This window comes from Drosophila navojoa, chromosome 3 (assembly GCF_054131105.1).
Source record: "Drosophila navojoa isolate 15081-1374.11 chromosome 3, UAZ_NAV_1.0, whole genome shotgun sequence".
Lineage (NCBI taxonomy): Eukaryota > Metazoa > Arthropoda > Insecta > Diptera > Drosophilidae > Drosophila > Drosophila navojoa.
The window spans coordinates 12,659,199-12,678,513 of record NC_142891.1 but is presented as its reverse complement, the minus strand read 5'-3'; the positions used below and the strand labels follow the sequence as shown (position 1 = coordinate 12,678,513).

The window sequence follows — 19,315 nt, the reverse complement described above, 5'->3', positions numbered from 1 at the left end:
AGTGTGGACTGTGTTTTGTGTAAGCTCTTATATCCTATTATTGCGTCTAGCAATTACTCAAAGGGAAAGACAGAGAGAGAGAGAGAGAGAGGGAAAGATACGGAGAGAGCATTCTTGCATACATGTGTAAATCAATACGCTGAAGCTTTTGATCCCGTTACCTGATGGTGAGCTGCCTTCGTCAAGGAGCGGACAATGAAATGGTGCGAGAGAGCGAGTAAGATATGTATGTGTGTGTGCCAATTGAAGTATTGTTGCTGGTTAAGAGAGGATTTTAGTTTGTGCGTGTATGCCTGTTTGATCGGCTAAAGTAAGTACGCGTGTCTTTTGTTGTTTATCTATTTGAGTCAAATTATCAGCGTTGCGATTAGTTAAAGTCGCGAATGTGTGGGTGTGTGCTAAAAGTCAATTTCAACAAATTATTTCGCCAGCATGGTAAGTTCATTTAACTACAATTTTATTAATGAATCTGTGTGTGTGCATATCTATATATGAATATATACATATACATATGTATGTATGCATATGTACACAGTGCCATTTTTGCTGTAGAGCTTTTTTGCATCACATAAAAATGGCACATATTTGCGGTAGTATTTGATCCACATTTGCTGCTTAGGCAAAGAGCATGAGTGAGAGTTCTGCAAAGCTTTTTCTTATTCTTAAATACATACATACATATGTATGTTGAATTGCTCTCAAGTTGGATGAATAGAAGTTGCTCTATTTTTACATACATACATATGTTTGTAAGTAAGCAGCGCTGTTGCAAGCATTTGCACAAGATTATTATACCCTATTGCCAGGCACTTTGTAGTGGGTAAATGGTATAAAAACTATAGGCGATAAGGCAGATATGGCAAATTAAAGCGAAACGAAGAACTTGATGACGATGACTTTGCACGCTACAGCGGACCGCGCCCAAAACTTAAGATATGTGGGCAGAGTTGGAAGGGGTTCGTCGTAGGGTGGTTGCATAAACTGCTTATTGAAAATAATGATGATTAGGATGTTTGTGTGGGAGTGTGTGTGTGAGCGTGTTTTAGTGTGTGCCAACACATGTTGTGCTGCCGTGCAACGGCAACGCAGGCTACCCTCAAAATGCGCCACGTCCTCGACTTGGGTGCGGTTCCCAGCTAGTCAGCCAGTCACCCAGTCAACTAGGGGAGTTGGCTATAGAGCCAGCCACTTTGTCTATGCCGCCACCATCCTCGTCGTCGTCGTCGTCGTCGTCGTCTCATTTGCCGAATGAGTAAATGAGTGAGTAAGTGGCGCTGTCAGTCAGTCGGACAGACAGCGCAGGAACAACAAAAACGTAGCCAGAGCACGCGCCCATACATATTACACCTATATATTATGCGAAACTGGCGTTTCCTACTGCCTTGAACTCGCTGCCTCGCTGCCTCAGTGTCTCTCTACCTCTCTGCCTCACTTCCTCTTTGCCACCCTTCCCCTAGCTTCAGAGTCTTTAGCACTTTTGTTAAATGAAAGCGACGTTTTGTGGTCGGGTGCGCAGGGGTACGACCGGGCCAAGTAAAGGGGAGCTGCGTAATTTGAAATTCCCGACACACGCACGATTTATATATATATGTATCTCTATATATGTATCTATATATATGTGTCTCAGCAAATCGCTAGATGAGCTGTTCAGCTTGCTTACTAATGGCTCCTAGCATTCAAATGGCTCTGGGCTGCTGCGTCAGGTCAGTTTATGCTGAACTATAATACGATTCGATGAAATCCAATATGCTTTGACCAACTGACCGATTTGACGAACACTGAATAGAGCTATCTCTATATGTTCTTACATATCAGATGTTTTTCTATATACATATGTCTAGCAGTATAAATGTATATATGTAGTCTGTCTAGGTAATGTTGACTGGACAAACTGAACGGTAATTTGAGAGTTTGTTGAACTGCAGCACGCGAAATTGAAGTCCGCTAAAAAGTTGCTACAATCAGCTGAAATTTCAAATTAATGTTGAATGTTTAATGAAAGAACAATATTAAAGAAAAAGCTGATGGATTTGTGGCTAATGACAACGTCCAAATACACTGCCATTGAAGAGATCTTAGTAAAATTATATGAAAATTCTTTAGATAATATATATTTTATAGTCTATAATAAAGGATTAAAAAGGATGTATTTAATAGAAACGCAAGTCTTTTATTGATTTATTGCAATAACAATATAAAATATAATAACAGATATAAGAACTTTTATAATATAAATACCACCATCGTTTCGTTCCATTTAGTCTAGTTGACCTTATCCGATTAAAGAGTAGTGCATCCATATTGAACCCTCTGGCATGGGTTCGGACACTATGTACAGCTCGAAAGGGGTTTATTCAGTGTTACGAATTTCGAGTGAAAGAAACTCCAATTACCGGTGCAGCTGAAAAGGCAGCCAAGACACAAGAGGCGGCCAAGAGCAAGTGAACCAAGAAGCACTGCAGCACGGATTGCGCAAGATTTTACATAGAATTCTGTGGGTGAGTCGTGGGAGTTTCAGGTTCCCAGCCAACGGGGATCTCGCTAACCTCTTGTAGTGCTCTCTTTTGATGATTGCGACACTTGCAGAGTATAAAAGCCGTGCGCCCAGCAGCAACGGAAGTTAGTAAACGGAAGCAATGGCCAATTATCCACAGCACTTGAGGCTGCTGCTGCTGCTGTCGCTGCTGCTGCTGTGCCCTTGGCTGGCACTTGGACTAGTCCAAGAGCAGCAGCAGGCGGCGCCACGCGAACAGCTGGATGCGCTGCATCGCAGCAAGCGTACGTTGACCACGATTTGTGTGGAGATCAAGCCGAGCGGACCACAGGAGGAGCCCTATTTCATGTGCAAGGGCACCGACTTTTCACGTGGCGGCGCCCCAGCTCAGCCAGCGGCTGAGCAGCAACAGAAACAACAACAACAACAACAGCAGCAACAGCAACCCATTCAGACTTATCAACAGACGGAGCAACAAACGAGGCCCATTAATCCACAGTATATTCAGACGCCGTTTCCGTCGTTTCCCAGCTTTGGAGCTGGGTTTTTCCCGATCGCCTCCAACTATGACGAGCCACCGGCCAAGGCAACGCCAGCGACGACATATTCGAACCAGACGCCAGCTACTGAATCCCATGTCGGCAACTTTGGACCCGCTGCTGCTGCTGCCTATGCACCTGCGACTGCTCCGCAACCATATGGCGTGCCAGCAGTTCATTACCCAGGTGCAGGCGGCGCACCAGCAGCTGCACGCGGAAATGCAGCAGGCGCACGCCCAGCGTCCGCGGCCCCTGCATATGCTGATGCAGCAGCTCCGAAATCGCCGTCAGCTGCTCAAGGAGCGTCTCTACCAAAACCACAGTCTGCGAGCGGCCAAGCGAGCCATGGCAATGGCAATGCCTACGATTCGCTAGTGGGCAGTCGCTACCATGTGGGCATTGGTGAGGATGTGCTGGCCGTGCCCGATGTGGGCTTTCGCCAGGAGGAGCTCAACTTGCCGTATCGACAGCCCGTTGCTGGCCGGGATGCAATGGTGGGCGTTGCACCGCCCATGGTGTGGATGCCGCTGATGCAGACGCAGCTGCAGCAGCCCACGGCTGCAGCACAGCCGCCGCCGTACTACGATGATCCCATTATGCGCACCTTCTACGCCAGCCTGGAGCCCAATGAGCCGCAGCTGGGACAGGCGGCGCCCTTGCAGCAGGCGACCCCTGTGGAGCTGTCCGGATATTCGCCAAGCTATCCACAGCCTGCAGCGGCTCCAGCGGCACCAATGCCACCACAGATGACGCCTCCAAGTCAGCCCAATTACAATGCGAACCCAAAGACTACTTCCGCCCTGACTTACAGCCCAGCTCCGCCTGGCGACAGCAATGTCTGCAATTCGTGTCCGTGCCCGACGTCTGCGGACTCCACGGCCAGCTACAATACGCCCGCTCAGTGTCCCAGCTTTCAGCCAGTGATCATAGCCATGCCCTGCTATGGACAGCAGCAGCCCACGCATTATCTGGCTGTGCCTGGCTCGGGATCGGCAGCGGCGGCACGTGATCCTATGGTGGGCAGTTCCTTTGGCGCGCCATTTGGACTGGGCTCGCCTTTTGGCCTTAATCAACAGGTGGCGCCATCTTTTGGCTTGTCAGCGCCTCAAGTGGGATCTGGCTTTGGACTGGGTGCGCATGCTGGCGCCGCCTACGGCATCGGAGGCCCTCAGGTGGGCTCCTCATTTGGCATGGCTCCACAAGTGGGTGCACCCTTTGGCATGGCGCCAGTGCTGAATCCGTTTGGTCCGTTCGGCAGTCTGAATCCGTTTAATCCCTTCAATCGACTTCTAGGCGCTCCAGTGCCAACGACTCAACAGCCCAGACTTCGACTGTTTGGTGCACCCGAGGAGAGCACAATGGGAACGGCCACAACAGCAGCGCTGCCCAAAGTCTTTGGCTTGAGCTTCCCCAGCACCACCACCAGAGCGCCAACCACCAAAGGAGGCATGCAAACCACTGAATCCGTTGTTGCTGCCACGCGTGATGGCGGCAAGAAAGAGGACGCCGATGAAGCCGAAGATGAGGAGGAAGACGAGGAGGAGGAGAACGATTCGCACGACAACACGGAAGCGCCAAAGTCAGCTGAAGATGTGGAGACCGAAGCATCGAAATCAACGGATCCCGACTCGGACCTCAATGCCGAACAGCTGATTGTGAAGGGAGAGGAAAAACTGAAGTCCGACAAGCGCAAACGTCAAAATTTCCGCAGCAAAACTTCACACAAGCGCAAATATCTTCAGCGATTGTAGATCTTAACTAGTATAAGTTTTTACACTATGCAAGAATTACTAAAACTAAATATCAATAAAGCTAATTAGTTAAATTACTTTGAAAAGACGTGTTTGTGTTTCGGGATCTATAAGATAGTCTATTGAATTGTAGAGTGCTTCAATAATCTATCTATCTATGCTAATAATCTACTTATCTAATTTGTTAAATTAGCATGTTAAAATCTGTAGTACCAGCTTTTAAAGAAAAGAGAATTGAAGCTTTTATGTAAAGCCGTTTAAATCACTTTCAATCAAAGGGTTCTCATGTTATCAAATATAATTTAACAGATAAATTATAATGTATATTAAGTACAATTGTATATATTATATATATTATATTTGGCGCATGCTGTTAATTTATATTGCCTAAGAGAGATTTCCCCAATTAGCAGTGAATGTAATTTATTCTGTCTGCACTTTTTCTATACATTATTTCTTATCCAATATTCGCTGAAAACTTGAAGTGGTCTTGATGATTATAAGCGGCTCGAAAAAAAAGCTAGATCAAACAGAATTACAATTTTTCAATATGTGTACCCAAAAATGTAGATTTGTATTTAACTCTTATTCGGATCTTCTTAAGACAGCATTTGCCATATGCATCATTTATATGTATGTCTTGCCCGTCTACAGGGTATCTACAAGCTGTTCAATAGCTTCTAGACCACTCTTACTCATTTCATTTGAGTCTACTCTTTGTGCTCGATCGGAGTCTTCCAAGTCAATGGTATATTTGACGCCCAGCTAATGCCGATGAATAAGCCAATGACCACTTAAGGAAGTATTTTATATAAATACTTGTGTACATATTTATTATGCAGTTTTTTTTTTTCTTATACATTTTCTTTGATGTATTATATACTTCCGTTGGGGGGTTTTGCGCATTTTGCCTTCGCACTGGCGCACGTCTCCATAGCAGCTACGCTTCACGGACCAAACAGGAACCTATTCACTTGCTGGCAACGAGTCGAGCCCAGTCGAGCTCAGCGCTTAGCTGCAATCTGCTGATTGCTCATGTTAAGCACGTAACACAATTTAAATAAACAAAAACGAAACTAACTATATATACACATGTATAAATATATATGTATATAATACGAATTTAGGCTTCGAGTCAATGTACCTCAGCAATTGTCAAAGCTCTTGGGTTGAGTAAACTTTGACCAGAATTTGGCACAGGTGTTGCGATTGGGTTTCCACTAACCGGGTTAGATGATGTCCATTGCGAAATTCATGACAAAATCAACGATTCTTCATGTTCTTCTCAGCCCTAAGCTACTGTAAGAGAAGGCGAAATTCGTATACTCTATGGATTAAGTTATAGATATATACTTAGAAATATCTTCATAAAAACTACTACATAGATACATAGATATATAGATACATAAATGCATAGATACATGGATACATAAATACATATACACATAAATGCATAGATACATAGTTACATAGATACATAGATACATAGATTTATAGATAAATGGATAAATAGATACATAGATACATAGATACATAGATATATAGATAAATAGATAAATAGATAAATAGATACATAGAGACATAGATGCATAGATACATAGACATATAGATACATAGATACAAAGATACACAGATACATAGATACATAGATACATAAAAACATAGATACAAAGATGCATACATACATAGATACATACATAGATACATATCTATCTTATAGATACAAATACCCAGATACATATATACGATACATAGATACATAGATACAAAGATACATATCTATCTCAAAGAACATAGATACGATACATAGATACATATCTATCTTATAGATACAGATACCCAGATACATAGATACATAAATACATATACATAAATACATAAATACATATCTATCTCATAGATACAGATACCTACATACATAGATACGATACATAGATAGTTTTACAGACATACATATATAGCCTTTTCTACCCAACATTATACCCTAGTAGCGATGCCCTCGTAAGGCAGGGTATTTAAGTGCAAGCCTTGCACTTTTTTGGGTCACTTTGGGCAGTGATTGTTCGATGCAATTGGAGCTTGTTCGAATAGTTGCAATTGAGTATTCGCGACGTGAGGTTAAATTCAGAAACGTCAACGCAAAATGCACAATTCCTGGATTTGTTTGATGGCTTCATTGGTCTGCAGTTGGTGCTGCCTGATTGGGTACGCGCAGGCGCAATCGTATGATGATGTTGGCATTTCGAATAGCATTGCGACACCTGGACAGCCCATGTACTACCTCATGGCCGATGCGGGCTCCACAGTGGGTCCCAATGAAGAGCTGAGGCGTACGAATCGTTCGCTCATGAAATGGTGGGACGATTTGTTTAGGCAATCCAGTTGCTGCAACGGCAATAACAACAATTTGCCTAACAACTACAACAATAATTTGCTTTACCCCAATAATTTGGCGCCCACTTTGCCCGTCATCCCGAATAATAACTGCAACAATGGATTGCAGCTGGATCAACTGGATCCCTTTAAGCAACTGAAACTGTTCAAGAAACTGCCGGACCTGTGGGGCAACAGCTGTGCGGGTCAGTGTGGTGGCCAATGTGGTGGCCAGCAGCCGCTGAACAACTATGCGCCACCACCGAGTCCTGGCTATGGCGGCGAAGGCTATGCACCACTGCCACCACAGCAGCAGCAGCAGCCACAGCCAGCGGCTCCAGTTGATTACAATCCGACACCAGCACCACCTAGCGGCGGCGGCTATGAGACACCCAATCCCAGCTACGATGGCCCCGGCGATGGAGATGCCGGCTATGTGGCACCAGCGCCAGCACCAGCACCACCACAAGCTGAGGAATACGCGGCTCCAGAGCCGCCAGCCGAAAGCTACGAACAACCTCAGGCACCTCAACCAAATTATGAATCCGAGGCTCCAGCCCCAGCACCAGCACCAGAGAGCTATAATAAAGTCGAAGAGTATGGCCAGCCCGCCAAGTCCTACGGTGGTGCACAGCCACCGCAAATCGTCTATCAGCCCATCATTTACTTATCAACCTCATCCAAGGACGAGTTGGCCAACAAGCTGAAACAGCCGGAGCAAAACTACGAGGCGCAGACGGAACAGCCAGCACCACCTCCACCACCACCAGCTCAGCCGGTCTATGAGCAACCAGCTCCAGCGCCAGTGGAATTGCCTACATATGCTCCAGCTCCAGCTCCAGCACCACCCGCACCACCTGCACCCTGTACTGCTCCCGCTTGTGCGGGCTATTGGCCCATCTTGGGCGTTCCTTTCTATGGCTACCCTGCGCCACCTCCGCAAGCTCCAGCACCAGCACCAGCTCCAGCACCAGCTCCTGTCTATGTAGCACCACCAGCACCACAACCAGCACCGGTCTATGCGCCTCCACCTCCAGCGCCACCAGCTCCTGTCTATAGGTCCTCCCCCTGCCAGACGCCCATTCGTTTGTCTTTAATTGATCAACCCTACCGCGTCGCACCCGAACTCTTCCAGGAGTACAACTATCGCTTGGCTCTGGCCGAAAGGAATGGATATAGTAGATGAATACTGGAATGATCATTAAGACTTTACTGTAAATAAAATCTATGTAAATGCTGTTTGGATTGTCAGTCTTTTAATTTACAAAATGCAAGGGGGGTTGCTTTGGATTTGGATCTTGGTATCTGAAATGGATTTATGGCAGATGAAGGGATGATCTCGAATATAAAAAGAGTTGTCTTTATTATCTATTATTATCTTAGACCTTTGTAGCATCAGATGGTTGGTAAGTTAAATTAGAAGTTGACTCTACTATCTTGGTGTATATATATTAATAATATTTATACTTATAATATATGGCTTAAGAGCAATGCAAATGTTGTGCAAATATATCTGATAAGGGCTATAAATGCATCAATAAAATAACTTAGTTTTTAAGAAAACTTCAGATGAGATGTTATTGGAACATTCTTAAGGTTGTCAAATGCTGGAGTATGCATTTGATTGATTCAATATGTTTTGAAATAATATACCCATATAATCATATACACATATATAGACTTATTATTGATAAGGATTTCTATATTCACCCTCATACCACATACCCACAGCCACATTTTATGACTGCGTGTGTTGCTGAGAAATACATACAATATTTTTATTTTTAATTCTGTTTTGTGTATTTTATTCAACATATAATTTTGTAGATCTACTTAGATATCTTTTCCAACTCATTTCTCTGACAGTTTAAGTATTTAAGTATCTCTTTGTCAAGATCAGAATCATACAAAAAATGACAATCCTTTCTATATGTATATTTACAGTAGCATTCCACTTATTAATATAGCTAATCGAAGCTATTTTAGTTGAGTTGACTCTACTCAGGCTCCCAGATAAATGTGTACAGTTGAGTGCTATGATGATTTCCGTTTCGTATAAACAGTAGCTGCTTATCGGCAAGGGTAAATACACGTATATACATGTATATATATATATTTGTGTGTATTTTGTCTGAGCTGTCAGGGTCCCGGATTGCGATCATCGGTTCGCATTTATCGCATATGCGCAGAGCCGATTTGTTATTCTGTTGCCTCTTCCTGTTATTATTGCGCCTCTCTTTTCATACATGCATGTATGTATATGTATATATCAATATATATGTATATATATACGACGATGACGTTGGCAAGAATTTGAACCATAATCGCCTCAGTCAGCCAGTCAGTCAGTTGGTCGCTGGCTGGTCTCCGTTTTCATTTCGTTTTCAAATTCAAATTCCATAACAAATTGCACAAGATAAACAGAGACTTCCTATGCGGGCATCGAGCATCGGGCATCGGGCATTGAGCATCGGGGCTATGAAATGCGATAACTGGACCCGGGTAATGTACCACAGCAGAGCCCCTGACCATGACCGTGACCAAGTGAAAGTTGCCTGCCATTGGCGTACAGCCTTTGCCTGGCAACCAGAGCCGAAGTCGAAGGCGGAGGCCTGCACTCAGCTGGCCATCAACGGCTTTTGTATACTTTGCATGTGGCACGCACTTCTTGCCACATTTAGTCAAAGAGTTTGTCTTGGGATCTAGGCGTCTGTCTGGGCGTTGATCGTTCGTTGAGGCATGCGGCTCGTCTGTACGGAGCGTGACGCCGTTTACATAATCTAATCGCCTGTTGAGTGAGCGGAAAATATGCTTAATAAATTAGCGGTTACTCTGCATATGAGAGATCTAAGATCTTCACATCTTGCCACATAATCAGCGAGCATGCAGCGATCATGTCAGAGATCAAGTGAGTTTCTCTGATTCAATTGGTTGGCATCTCGTGAATGATCTGTTCGTTTTCATGTTAACTGCGATGTCAGCACAGATCACTGAGTTCAGTTGAGTTTCTCAAGCAAATGCCATGCATTTATCTTAAGTTATGTTTTCATCATATCATTGACGAATGAATCTTAAACTATTAATTGCTTTTATTTCTCTGATTGAATTTTATTTAGTTTATTAGTCACATTCAATAATAATATAGTAGTATAAATATATCAACTGCATAAAATTGGAAATATTCCTGAGCTGCCTATGCATATAATCGTCCTTTCCTAAGTAAGGAGCTATGTAAGGTGCTGAACATATATGACTAAAGTTGTGGCATATCGGAAATAGCAATTTTACATATTAAATTTTGACTCATATTGTGACTTGAGATTAAATATATATATTTGTTATGAAATTTATTCTTATTACATATGTATATACTTTTGAATTTTTTCTGGAGTAGCGTAACACAAAATATAAATATGAAATATAAAAAAAAAATATTTAATATGAAATATAAAATATAAAATATGAAATATAAAATATAAAAAATAAAATATAAAATTTAAAATATAAAATATAAAATATAAAATATAAATATAATATATAAAATATAAAAAATAAATCTGAACACCTGCAGACTAAATATGTATATAGATTCCTTGTAGCATCAAGGATGGGAAATAAAGTCTTACAGCATTTTATTCAGAGAAACCTATGAGACCTATGTAGTCTGTGATACGTAATAGTTGCAAATAAATGCTTAGATAAATAAAATTATTTATGTTCATGTTCAGAGAGAAGTCATAGATCATATTTAGTTTTACTGCGATAAGAAATATAATATTATATTTTATATATTTACCAGCAAGGACTTTATAGCTCAAATAAAGCGAGATAATTCTACATGTATTCCAAAAATTTTACTTCAAGAAACTTTATCCAATTTATATTATATTGTAAGAAATACATAGTACTTAGTACTAGTAATTTATATAATATACCTATATTATTAAAATAAATATTAAAATTCATGTGTAAAAAATACAAAATGTATGATTAAAGTCCATAATTCATAGAACTATTTATTAATAAGACTTTTTTTACAGCTAGAAGCTAGAAGTGAAATAAACTATGCTCAATTTCAAGAATCAATCTTTGCATAATTTCTTGATTTCGATGGCTTTTGCTGCGCTTCAGTTGCATTCATTTGACTCGAGGTGTCAGCTATGAAATCAAGTGGTTCATTCAGTAAACTGTAATGAATCCAAATTAGTTTGTAATCAGTTGATGCGCTTATATCTCTAGACATGGCAATCACAAAGTTGTATATTAAGTTATTAAGTGATCTCACAACCACTCGGGAACAGAGTTCAAAGAGCAACAATTGTGAGTGAGTGACTGACTCTAGAGCAACGAATGCTGAAGAGATCAGGGATCTTGTCTTTACGAAAAACTACCCCACACTGATTTTCTCAGAAGCAGCGCCGCCGAGAGTCTCGGGCATAATTGAGTGAGTGTACAAACAGAATGATCCTAAAAATTGAACAGCCCATAAACAGCGCCGACATGTGAAACAACATGTGTGCGCAGCTCTCTCCAAAATGAGAGGGGAGAGGGGTCTCCTGATCGATGCTGCTGCTGTTGGCTCGACTGTTGCTGTTGCTGTTGCCGATGGGCACTTGCAATCCAACCGCATGCGGGGTCTCAAAAATAGCGCCAATGTCGTCGCCGCCAACGCTGCTGCCAAATGAAGCGATCTCGATGCGCTGCCAGAAAGGATATATGTACATGATTATAGAGTTTGTATTAGATATGCTCTAAGTTGACTAAATTCATGAAATATTTATAAAAAAATGCACATATTATAAAAATACTGTTAAATTATTGTTAGTCATGTTTTCTCATAGTGTATTCAACATTCGGTTTGCTCAACGAATTCTCTCGCTGTGTGCGAGGCGTTGAGCTGTAAGGGAGCTGCGAAGTCCGGGTGCCACAATCACTATATACACTCACTATCGAATACATACAGTTATATGTAAATATAAATGCCTATATACATACATATATGTACTTTATATTTGTGGTTTGTTCAATCGCAGTGGTTTTCCCTTTTTGGCGGGGGGTATTTAGAAAAAAAAAAGGAAAAATGTTGTGGAAATTTTCATTTGTTTCTACAGTTACGAAATTTATATATAATTTGTATTTATGTAGCTGCTTTGCGTTCGTACGTAATAAATTTTCGAAACTCAAACCAAAATGTGGGTCGTTGGCACTTGCATTCGTTTCGCTTCGTTTTGAGTCATTTTGAATCATTTTGAATCATCAAAGCGAGCAAGCTATGTATGCTTTTTTATTTATATTTAGTATGAAATATTACGACAATTTTATAAAGTATAGAAATAAATCATAAGGCCATACATAGTTGCAAAAATGTTCAGCATCTTATAAAGAAATGAGAAAAAATTAAAAAAAAAAAAATTAATAGGAATATATTTTAAATTATAAACTAGATACGAATATTTTGTTTGTTAAAATGATTTTATTTTTATTATAAGTGTTCATTTAAATAAATGTAAATAAAACATGCAAGCATTCACAGCAAATAGTTTAGACGAGCGACAAATTAATGATCCCCTAATATAAATAATAATTTCTAATTTATGTATGTATGTATGATATAAATAAACAAATCAAAAACTGTAAATAAAAAATTATATAAAAAATTAAATATACATTACATTATAAATACAACAAGCTTATAATAACAATATATCAATATTATAAGTACAAATAGTTTTAAAATATATATACATCTTGTTAGAAATTATAATATACATATATACATATTTCTTAATATATGTACCTTTTATCAATATAATTTCATTTAGTATGCGTCATATACAAATAAATAAAAATAATAAATACATATAAATAAAAATAACGTATGGTATATGGAAAAATCATAATATTAATTTTTGTAGGCAGATAAAACAAGTTGTTATTATTGAACAAAAAAAAATTGTATTTAATTAAAAATTACAAAGTAATTATAAAGTTAGTAAAATAAAATGGATAAAAGCTGTACTTTACAATTCTGAAAAAAGTTTTCACCTACAATAGACAGATAATTTAGATAGAGAAAGCTATCAATAACATGTTAATATGCTATATTTAGAAGAGAACTCATAGAGAACTTCAATGATAACTTAATCATACAAGAAAAGTAAACAGATTCGCATAACAGATATACCATAGTTGGTTTTTTACAGCAGGGTGAGTGATCGGGTGGGCGAGTTATCGAAAGAATTCCCCAGTTATTTTCCCAGACACGCATATCTAATCAATACTTTGCATCGAGCTTTAGATAAATAAACATGCGAGATAACTGGAAATTGTTAGTCGACTTACTATATGAATTAGTATATATTTAGTATAATTTTTATTCATAAATTGTAGTTGAAATTTTGCTATACTAAGTCAAGAAGAAATATAGAAAAATTTAAGAGTTATATTAAATTTTTAGTACATATATAAAATATCATTTGAATAAATATTTATATTATGTTAAATAGCTTATAAAATCCAAACAATAATATAAAATATTTTAATAACTTATAAATATCATTCAACTAAATATTCATATTATATTAAACATTTTTTATAATTTTATTAAAATTCTTTAAGTTCCGCTCATTTGTTAACTCAACACAAATTTTAAAAATATATTTCGAAACATTAAAATATTCACATGACAAGCAAAATTGTGAGCTATTTTATCTTAAAGTAGAGCTCGCTAATAAATGGGGCTACAATTAATATTGTGCAACATGCATACGAGTCACAATTAAGCCACCCACCCAGGTCGGTTGCCAAATTTTCCACTCATTTTGACAAATTTTTTGCCAACTTGGTTTATACTAAAAAGAAAAAAAGAATTCTTGAACATTTAAATGACCCCAAAAAGAACTCAAGTCGCAATTTTTGGCCAGCTCAGCGCAACTTTAGGAAATGGCCAACATTTCAAAGCCAAACAGTATAGTTGAAGCCACATGTGCTAGCTGGGCAGATTCCAGTCCACCTATATAAAGTAGACGTGCACTTGGAAGTGGCATCAGTCATCTTTGATAACTAAAGCAGCATCTACAGCCTCATTATGAAATTCTTTGTGTGCTTCGCTCTCATCGCCATTGTGGGCTCCGCTTTGGCCAGTCCGACCGGCAGCAGCTCGGCTTCCGTTAACAACCAGGAATCCGAGTCTGATAACCAGGGCTATGGTGACTTGACCCGTCTACGCAAGTCCGCTTACGGCGGTGGCAGTTCCGGCGGCGCAGCCAGTGTGCCAGCTCCTCCCTGCCCCAGAAACTATTTGTTCAGCTGCCAGCCCAACCTGGCGCCAGTGCCATGCAGCGCTCCTTCTCAGGGCTACGGCTCAGCCGGCGCCTACTCCTCGCCCGTGGCCAGCTACCTTGACCCCAACTACGCCGTACCCCAGTATCAACAGAATCTCTACGGCGCTGCCTACTTGCCCCAGGCTTACGGCTACTAGAACATCACGAGCAGATTCTGAGGACTTGAGCTGCCGAGAAACCAAAATCTTAGCCATACATAAAGAAATTTTATAAAAAATGTGCTGCAATTAAATTGATAAACAATCGGAAAATTTGATTTATTCATTTTGATTTTAGCTGTTGGTTGTTAATGTTTAAGCAAATGAGATTATATTTATGGGATTTTTGAGAAATTTTTAGTGCAACTGTTCGGGTGAATAGTATTAAGTATTTTATTAAACATAAATCATTTAAGGCTTTCACTTAGGACTGATAAGAGGTCAGATTTATTGTAATTGGTCCAAGTATTTTATGCGAAGGCCCTGGATAAATCCCTATTGTATGATGAGAGTAATTTAGTAATAGGAAGCATATGGACAGGTCTTTTTAAACTATAAAGTATGTGACCAATAGAATTCAGTAAAGTTCCTCTGCATATTTTGGGACTTAAGAATAAACTAAAAAAATATTTTAACTTTCAATTTTTATTTATTTTACTTTTTGTTATGCCTACAAGAAAAATATTTAAAAAATTTTTAATAAATATTTTAACAAAATTTATAATATTATGAAAAATAAAGATAATTAGTATATATTTTAATATAAATAATAATAAATAAAAAATAATAATATGATAAACAATATATACAAAAGAGTAAATTCTTATACATATATTAAAACACAAAAGCCAATAATTTTGATATAAGAGAAACAAAATATGTGTACTTATTAAAGTATAAAAATACAAAACAATTGGGTAATGATTATATATAAAATAAATTAAACATTTAGTTTGCATAGTATTGAAACGCTTTGCTTTCAGACAGATAGACGGACGAGCAGGAAGTAAACGTGACATGAAATCAATATAAGTGTGAGTGGGCATAAAACAAAATATGTGATTTAGAGTATCCAAAAGATATATGTAAGGGTATTAAAAGTAAAGAATATAGTTCTAGTACAGTTCTAGAATTAAGTAAGATTCTTGTGATATATTTATGTATATAATATATATATTAACCCACAATAATGATGGGTTAATCCAATGCAGCGAAATGCAATTGTCGGCAAATGTGGTTGGCTTTGCCGCACTACTAGTATTTAGTGCACTTTATGGAGTGATCAGCGATAGCTGATTAAGCGAAAGACAAAAGTAAAAGACTAGTCAAAGTCACTTGGCTGTCGAGTTTATGCCAAGTTGACAAAGTTAAGCTATATAAGCCGAGTGTGGGGTTACAACTGGCATCAGTCACCTTTGGTAACAGCAAAATCAACAACTTCAAGATGAAATTCTTCGTGTGCTTCGCCCTCATCGCCATTGTTGGCTCCGCTTTGGCCAATCCCTCCGGCTCTATAAGCAACCAGGAATCCGAGTCTGATAACCAGGGCTATGGTGACCTGACCCGTCTACGCAAGTCTGCTTACGGCGGTGGCAGCTCCGGCGGCGCAGCCAGTGTGCCAGCTCCTCCCTGCCCCAAGAACTATCTGTTCAGCTGCCAGCCCAACCTGGCGCCAGTGCCATGCAGCGCTCCATCTCAGGGCTACGGCTCAGCCGGCGCCTACTCCTCGCCCGTGGCCAGCTACCTTGCCCCCACCTACGGCGTGCCTCAGCATCAGCAGAACCTCTACGGCGCTGCCTACTTGCCCCAGGCTTACGGCTACGGCTACTAGAAGATCACGAGAAGAATCAGAAGACTTGAATCTGCCGATAAACCAAAATCCATGCCATGCTTAAATAAAATACTAAAAAAAAGAACAATAAAGATTAATGCATAAAAACAAATTTTCTATATAAAACAAATGTTTTACTCAAGTATTTGGAAACTCTATAGCTCCTCAGCATTGCTGCTATCACAACTGTTCTATTGAAATGTTTGTTTCAAATTGTTATCCGATACCTGGATATAAATATCAATACAAAGCATTTTTTTCCATTTAAATTAAACAGCGAAAAAATCTATTTTGGCTTTTCCCCAGGTGCAAAAACAATTTCTGTTTAAAGTGAAATATAATGCACGCTTCCATATGGAAGTAAAGCCTAATTTGATTTTATTTTTAATTATTACAAATGCAAGTGTTTTTCTGTTTCCGAGCAAGTATTAAATATTTCAGTTATTGGTATGTGTCTCTGTTTTATTTGATTTGTACCTACATTTTTATGAAAATATACTTAAAGAGATCTATTATAAATAAATAATATAATATAATTATATTGAAAATATCAACTCGGAAAGCCAAGACTGTTTGTTGTTTAGCCTCAGTCAGACATCTCAGTCTTACACATCTAACCAACCGCTATTTAATATAAAATCATTAAATGTTTAGGTATATTTCTGATCATTTTGAAACTCTGTAAAAATATCTTAGTTTTAATATCTCTAATTTTAATCGACTTCATCTATGATAGATTAAATTCTTTTATATTTAAGACACATTCATTTTTTCATATCCAATTATAAAAAAACTATTTTTTTTTATTCGTATAATTTTCTTGTTTTTGCTGATTCCAAAAATTAAATCTCTGGCTTCAATAGCTGATAAATGCTTATAAAACCAATATACTCTATACTCTCTTTTAACTCATTAATAAATATACATTTTTAAGAAATTCTTTTACAAACTACAAAATTTTGATTGTACTACAACTTTTTTATTTATTTATTAATTTTAACTTAGTTTGTAGATTTTTTATCAGAGCAATTTCTACTGAACTTTGAGCTCCTAAGCCTTGGCAAACTTTACCAAATCAAGAGCAACACCTACAAAAAGCACAAAACAAAAAAACTTCTGATCAGCATATACATATCTATAAAATATATTAAATATTGTATACACATATATTATTGTAAATATATTTAGAAAAATGTTTGTTAAGCACTTTCGCTGCCTTACTCTAGCCATACAATTTTACCATAATAGCAAATATAATAATTATTATTGCATATGGCTGAGGTCTTTGAACCGAGCCAATTTTGTTTTGATTTGACTTTTTTGTCTGTGTGTGTGTGTGTGTAGAAAGTAAAAGAATTTTTGATTGCAAAATAAGCGACAAAGTTGGCAACCTAAATCGATCAAGTTGAAGCAAAGTTTGTTTGGTAATAAGATATACACAAATGGCTAACAGATGTTGGCCAGCAAGATTCAGTCGAGAGACTGAACAAAGTTTTGACCGATTTGTGCTCGACTTTTGTCTGGTGACATATGTTGCTTAGGAAATGTATTTAAAGGAAATGTTCGTGTTTTTACTAGAGACAAAGAGAGCGCTTGACTCGCTATTAGCCTTGGCCCCATGTTGACCAAGTAACCCAGTTGGCCAAGCCAAATCACCTTGAAGCACTCTGTGCTATTTGACCCGAACTCCATTTCCGCTTGACGCTGCAAATTTTCGCACTAATAAAAACCAACTGGTTGCAGCCAACTGCTGGCTAGTCTCAGCTTACAGCTTCATAGTACTTCAGGTGTTCAGTTACCTCCATCCGTATCCATCAGATCGCAATGTTTGCCACCCACTGGGCGCTGTTTGCGCCGCTGCTAGCGAGCTACCTTTGCCTGCTATCCCTGGCCGATGGGCAATGCGATGAGCGCTGTGTGCGCAGCCCCACGGGGCAGCTGTATCGCTTTATACCCGTACGCTTGTATACGCCGGAACAGCTGGGGGAGAGTGTGGAGCTGCTGCGTCAGCCACGTCAACAGCAAATTGTGCAGGAAGTGAATGTGGAGAACAACTTTGGTTTGCCGGGCAGAGGCGGCTTTGGTGGCCCACCGTTTGGCGGACCGTCGTTTGGCAGGCCTCCATTTGGGGGCGGACCTGGCTTTGGCCGTGGCGGCTTTGGACGTGGGGACTTTGGACGGGGTGGCGGCTTTGGCGGTGGCTTTAGCGGTGGCTTTGGCGGTGGTTTCCGTGGCGGTTTCGGACGTAGCTACAATGCAGAGGAACCAGAAGAGAAGCCACAGCAACAGCAACCAGCTCCAGTTTCGTATGCTGCGCCCAGCGTTCCATCCCCGCCCTGTGCCAAGAATTATGTCTTCTCCTGTGAGCCGGTGCTGAAGCCAGTGCCCTGTGGCAGTGCAGCGCCAGCTGGCGGTGGTGGATATTGAGAGACCAAAGGACTGATATTGATATCTAAAAATAAAACCAGAAAATTAAGAATTACATTTATTTTGTTGTTGCTGTTGTTGTTTTTGTTGCCGGGGTGGATTGCCTATCGCCTGAAGCGAAGACAAACACAGATTGATTGATTATGGTAGGTTTACGAAAACATCTACAGCTGGGAAACAGATGTCTATGAAGTGAGACCATCTGAAATAAGATAAGATGATCAGGCCTAGAATACAGAAAAAACTACATTTTATTGGCGTCTCTCGTATTTATACAAGTATAAATCTTTGTTCTGAAAAGATTTTCTTAGTCCCAAATCAATTAATAATTCATAATTTAAATTATATTATTTTAATATTTTGTCATTATCTCAGATATAATATTATAGATATTATACATCTACGTGTGCAAAAAATAAATAAAATAAAATTAAATTAATAAAAACCTAAATAAATAAAATAAAAATACAAACATTTTGAGAACTTAACGAACGGCAAGTGCACATAAAAAAAATAATATTTTGTATTTAATTTAATTAAAAATTTAATTCGTCTGCAGTTTGTATATGTTATTTTGGT

At 39.2% G+C, this 19,315-nt stretch overlaps 5 protein-coding genes across 6 annotated transcripts; all 5 read left to right on the top strand.

Moving 5' to 3' along the window:
* Positions 1 to 2,274: 2,274 nt before the first annotated feature.
* Positions 2,275 to 4,870, top strand: LOC115562536 (uncharacterized). Of its 2 annotated transcripts, none has more exons than XM_089258043.1 (2): positions 2,275 to 2,498; positions 2,556 to 4,870. In XM_089258043.1, the coding sequence occupies exon 2, from the start codon at positions 2,637 to 2,639 to the stop codon at positions 4,782 to 4,784; it is 2,148 nt and encodes a 715-aa protein (XP_089114169.1). In that variant the 5' UTR covers positions 2,275 to 2,498; positions 2,556 to 2,636; the 3' UTR covers positions 4,785 to 4,870. The 2 variants fall into 2 exon arrangements, with proteins under 2 accessions (XP_089114169.1, XP_030240101.1); XM_030384241.2 differs by having other exon boundaries at positions 2,278 to 2,498; positions 2,587 to 4,870.
* A 1,987-nt stretch (positions 4,871 to 6,857) lies between these two features.
* psd (palisade) lies at positions 6,858 to 8,402 on the top strand. Its single transcript, XM_030384224.2, has one exon. It carries the CDS (start codon positions 6,928 to 6,930, stop codon positions 8,341 to 8,343), a length of 1,416 nt encoding a protein of 471 aa, XP_030240084.1. The 5' UTR covers positions 6,858 to 6,927; the 3' UTR covers positions 8,344 to 8,402.
* A 5,781-nt stretch (positions 8,403 to 14,183) lies between these two features.
* Positions 14,184 to 14,756, top strand: LOC115562532 (vitelline membrane protein Vm26Aa). Its single transcript, XM_030384237.2, has one exon. The coding sequence runs from the start codon at positions 14,245 to 14,247 to the stop codon at positions 14,635 to 14,637; it is 393 nt and encodes a 130-aa protein (XP_030240097.1). The 5' UTR covers positions 14,184 to 14,244; the 3' UTR covers positions 14,638 to 14,756.
* Positions 14,757 to 15,867: 1,111 nt separating this feature from the next.
* LOC115562533 (vitelline membrane protein Vm26Aa) lies at positions 15,868 to 16,421 on the top strand. The gene has a single exon (XM_030384238.2). The coding sequence runs from the start codon at positions 15,923 to 15,925 to the stop codon at positions 16,307 to 16,309; it is 387 nt and encodes a 128-aa protein (XP_030240098.1). The 5' UTR covers positions 15,868 to 15,922; the 3' UTR covers positions 16,310 to 16,421.
* Positions 16,422 to 17,950: 1,529 nt separating this feature from the next.
* Positions 17,951 to 18,793, top strand: Vm26Ac (Vitelline membrane 26Aac). The gene has a single exon (XM_030384234.2). The coding sequence runs from the start codon at positions 18,134 to 18,136 to the stop codon at positions 18,734 to 18,736; it is 603 nt and encodes a 200-aa protein (XP_030240094.1). The 5' UTR covers positions 17,951 to 18,133; the 3' UTR covers positions 18,737 to 18,793.
* Positions 18,794 to 19,315: the final 522 nt, after the last annotated feature.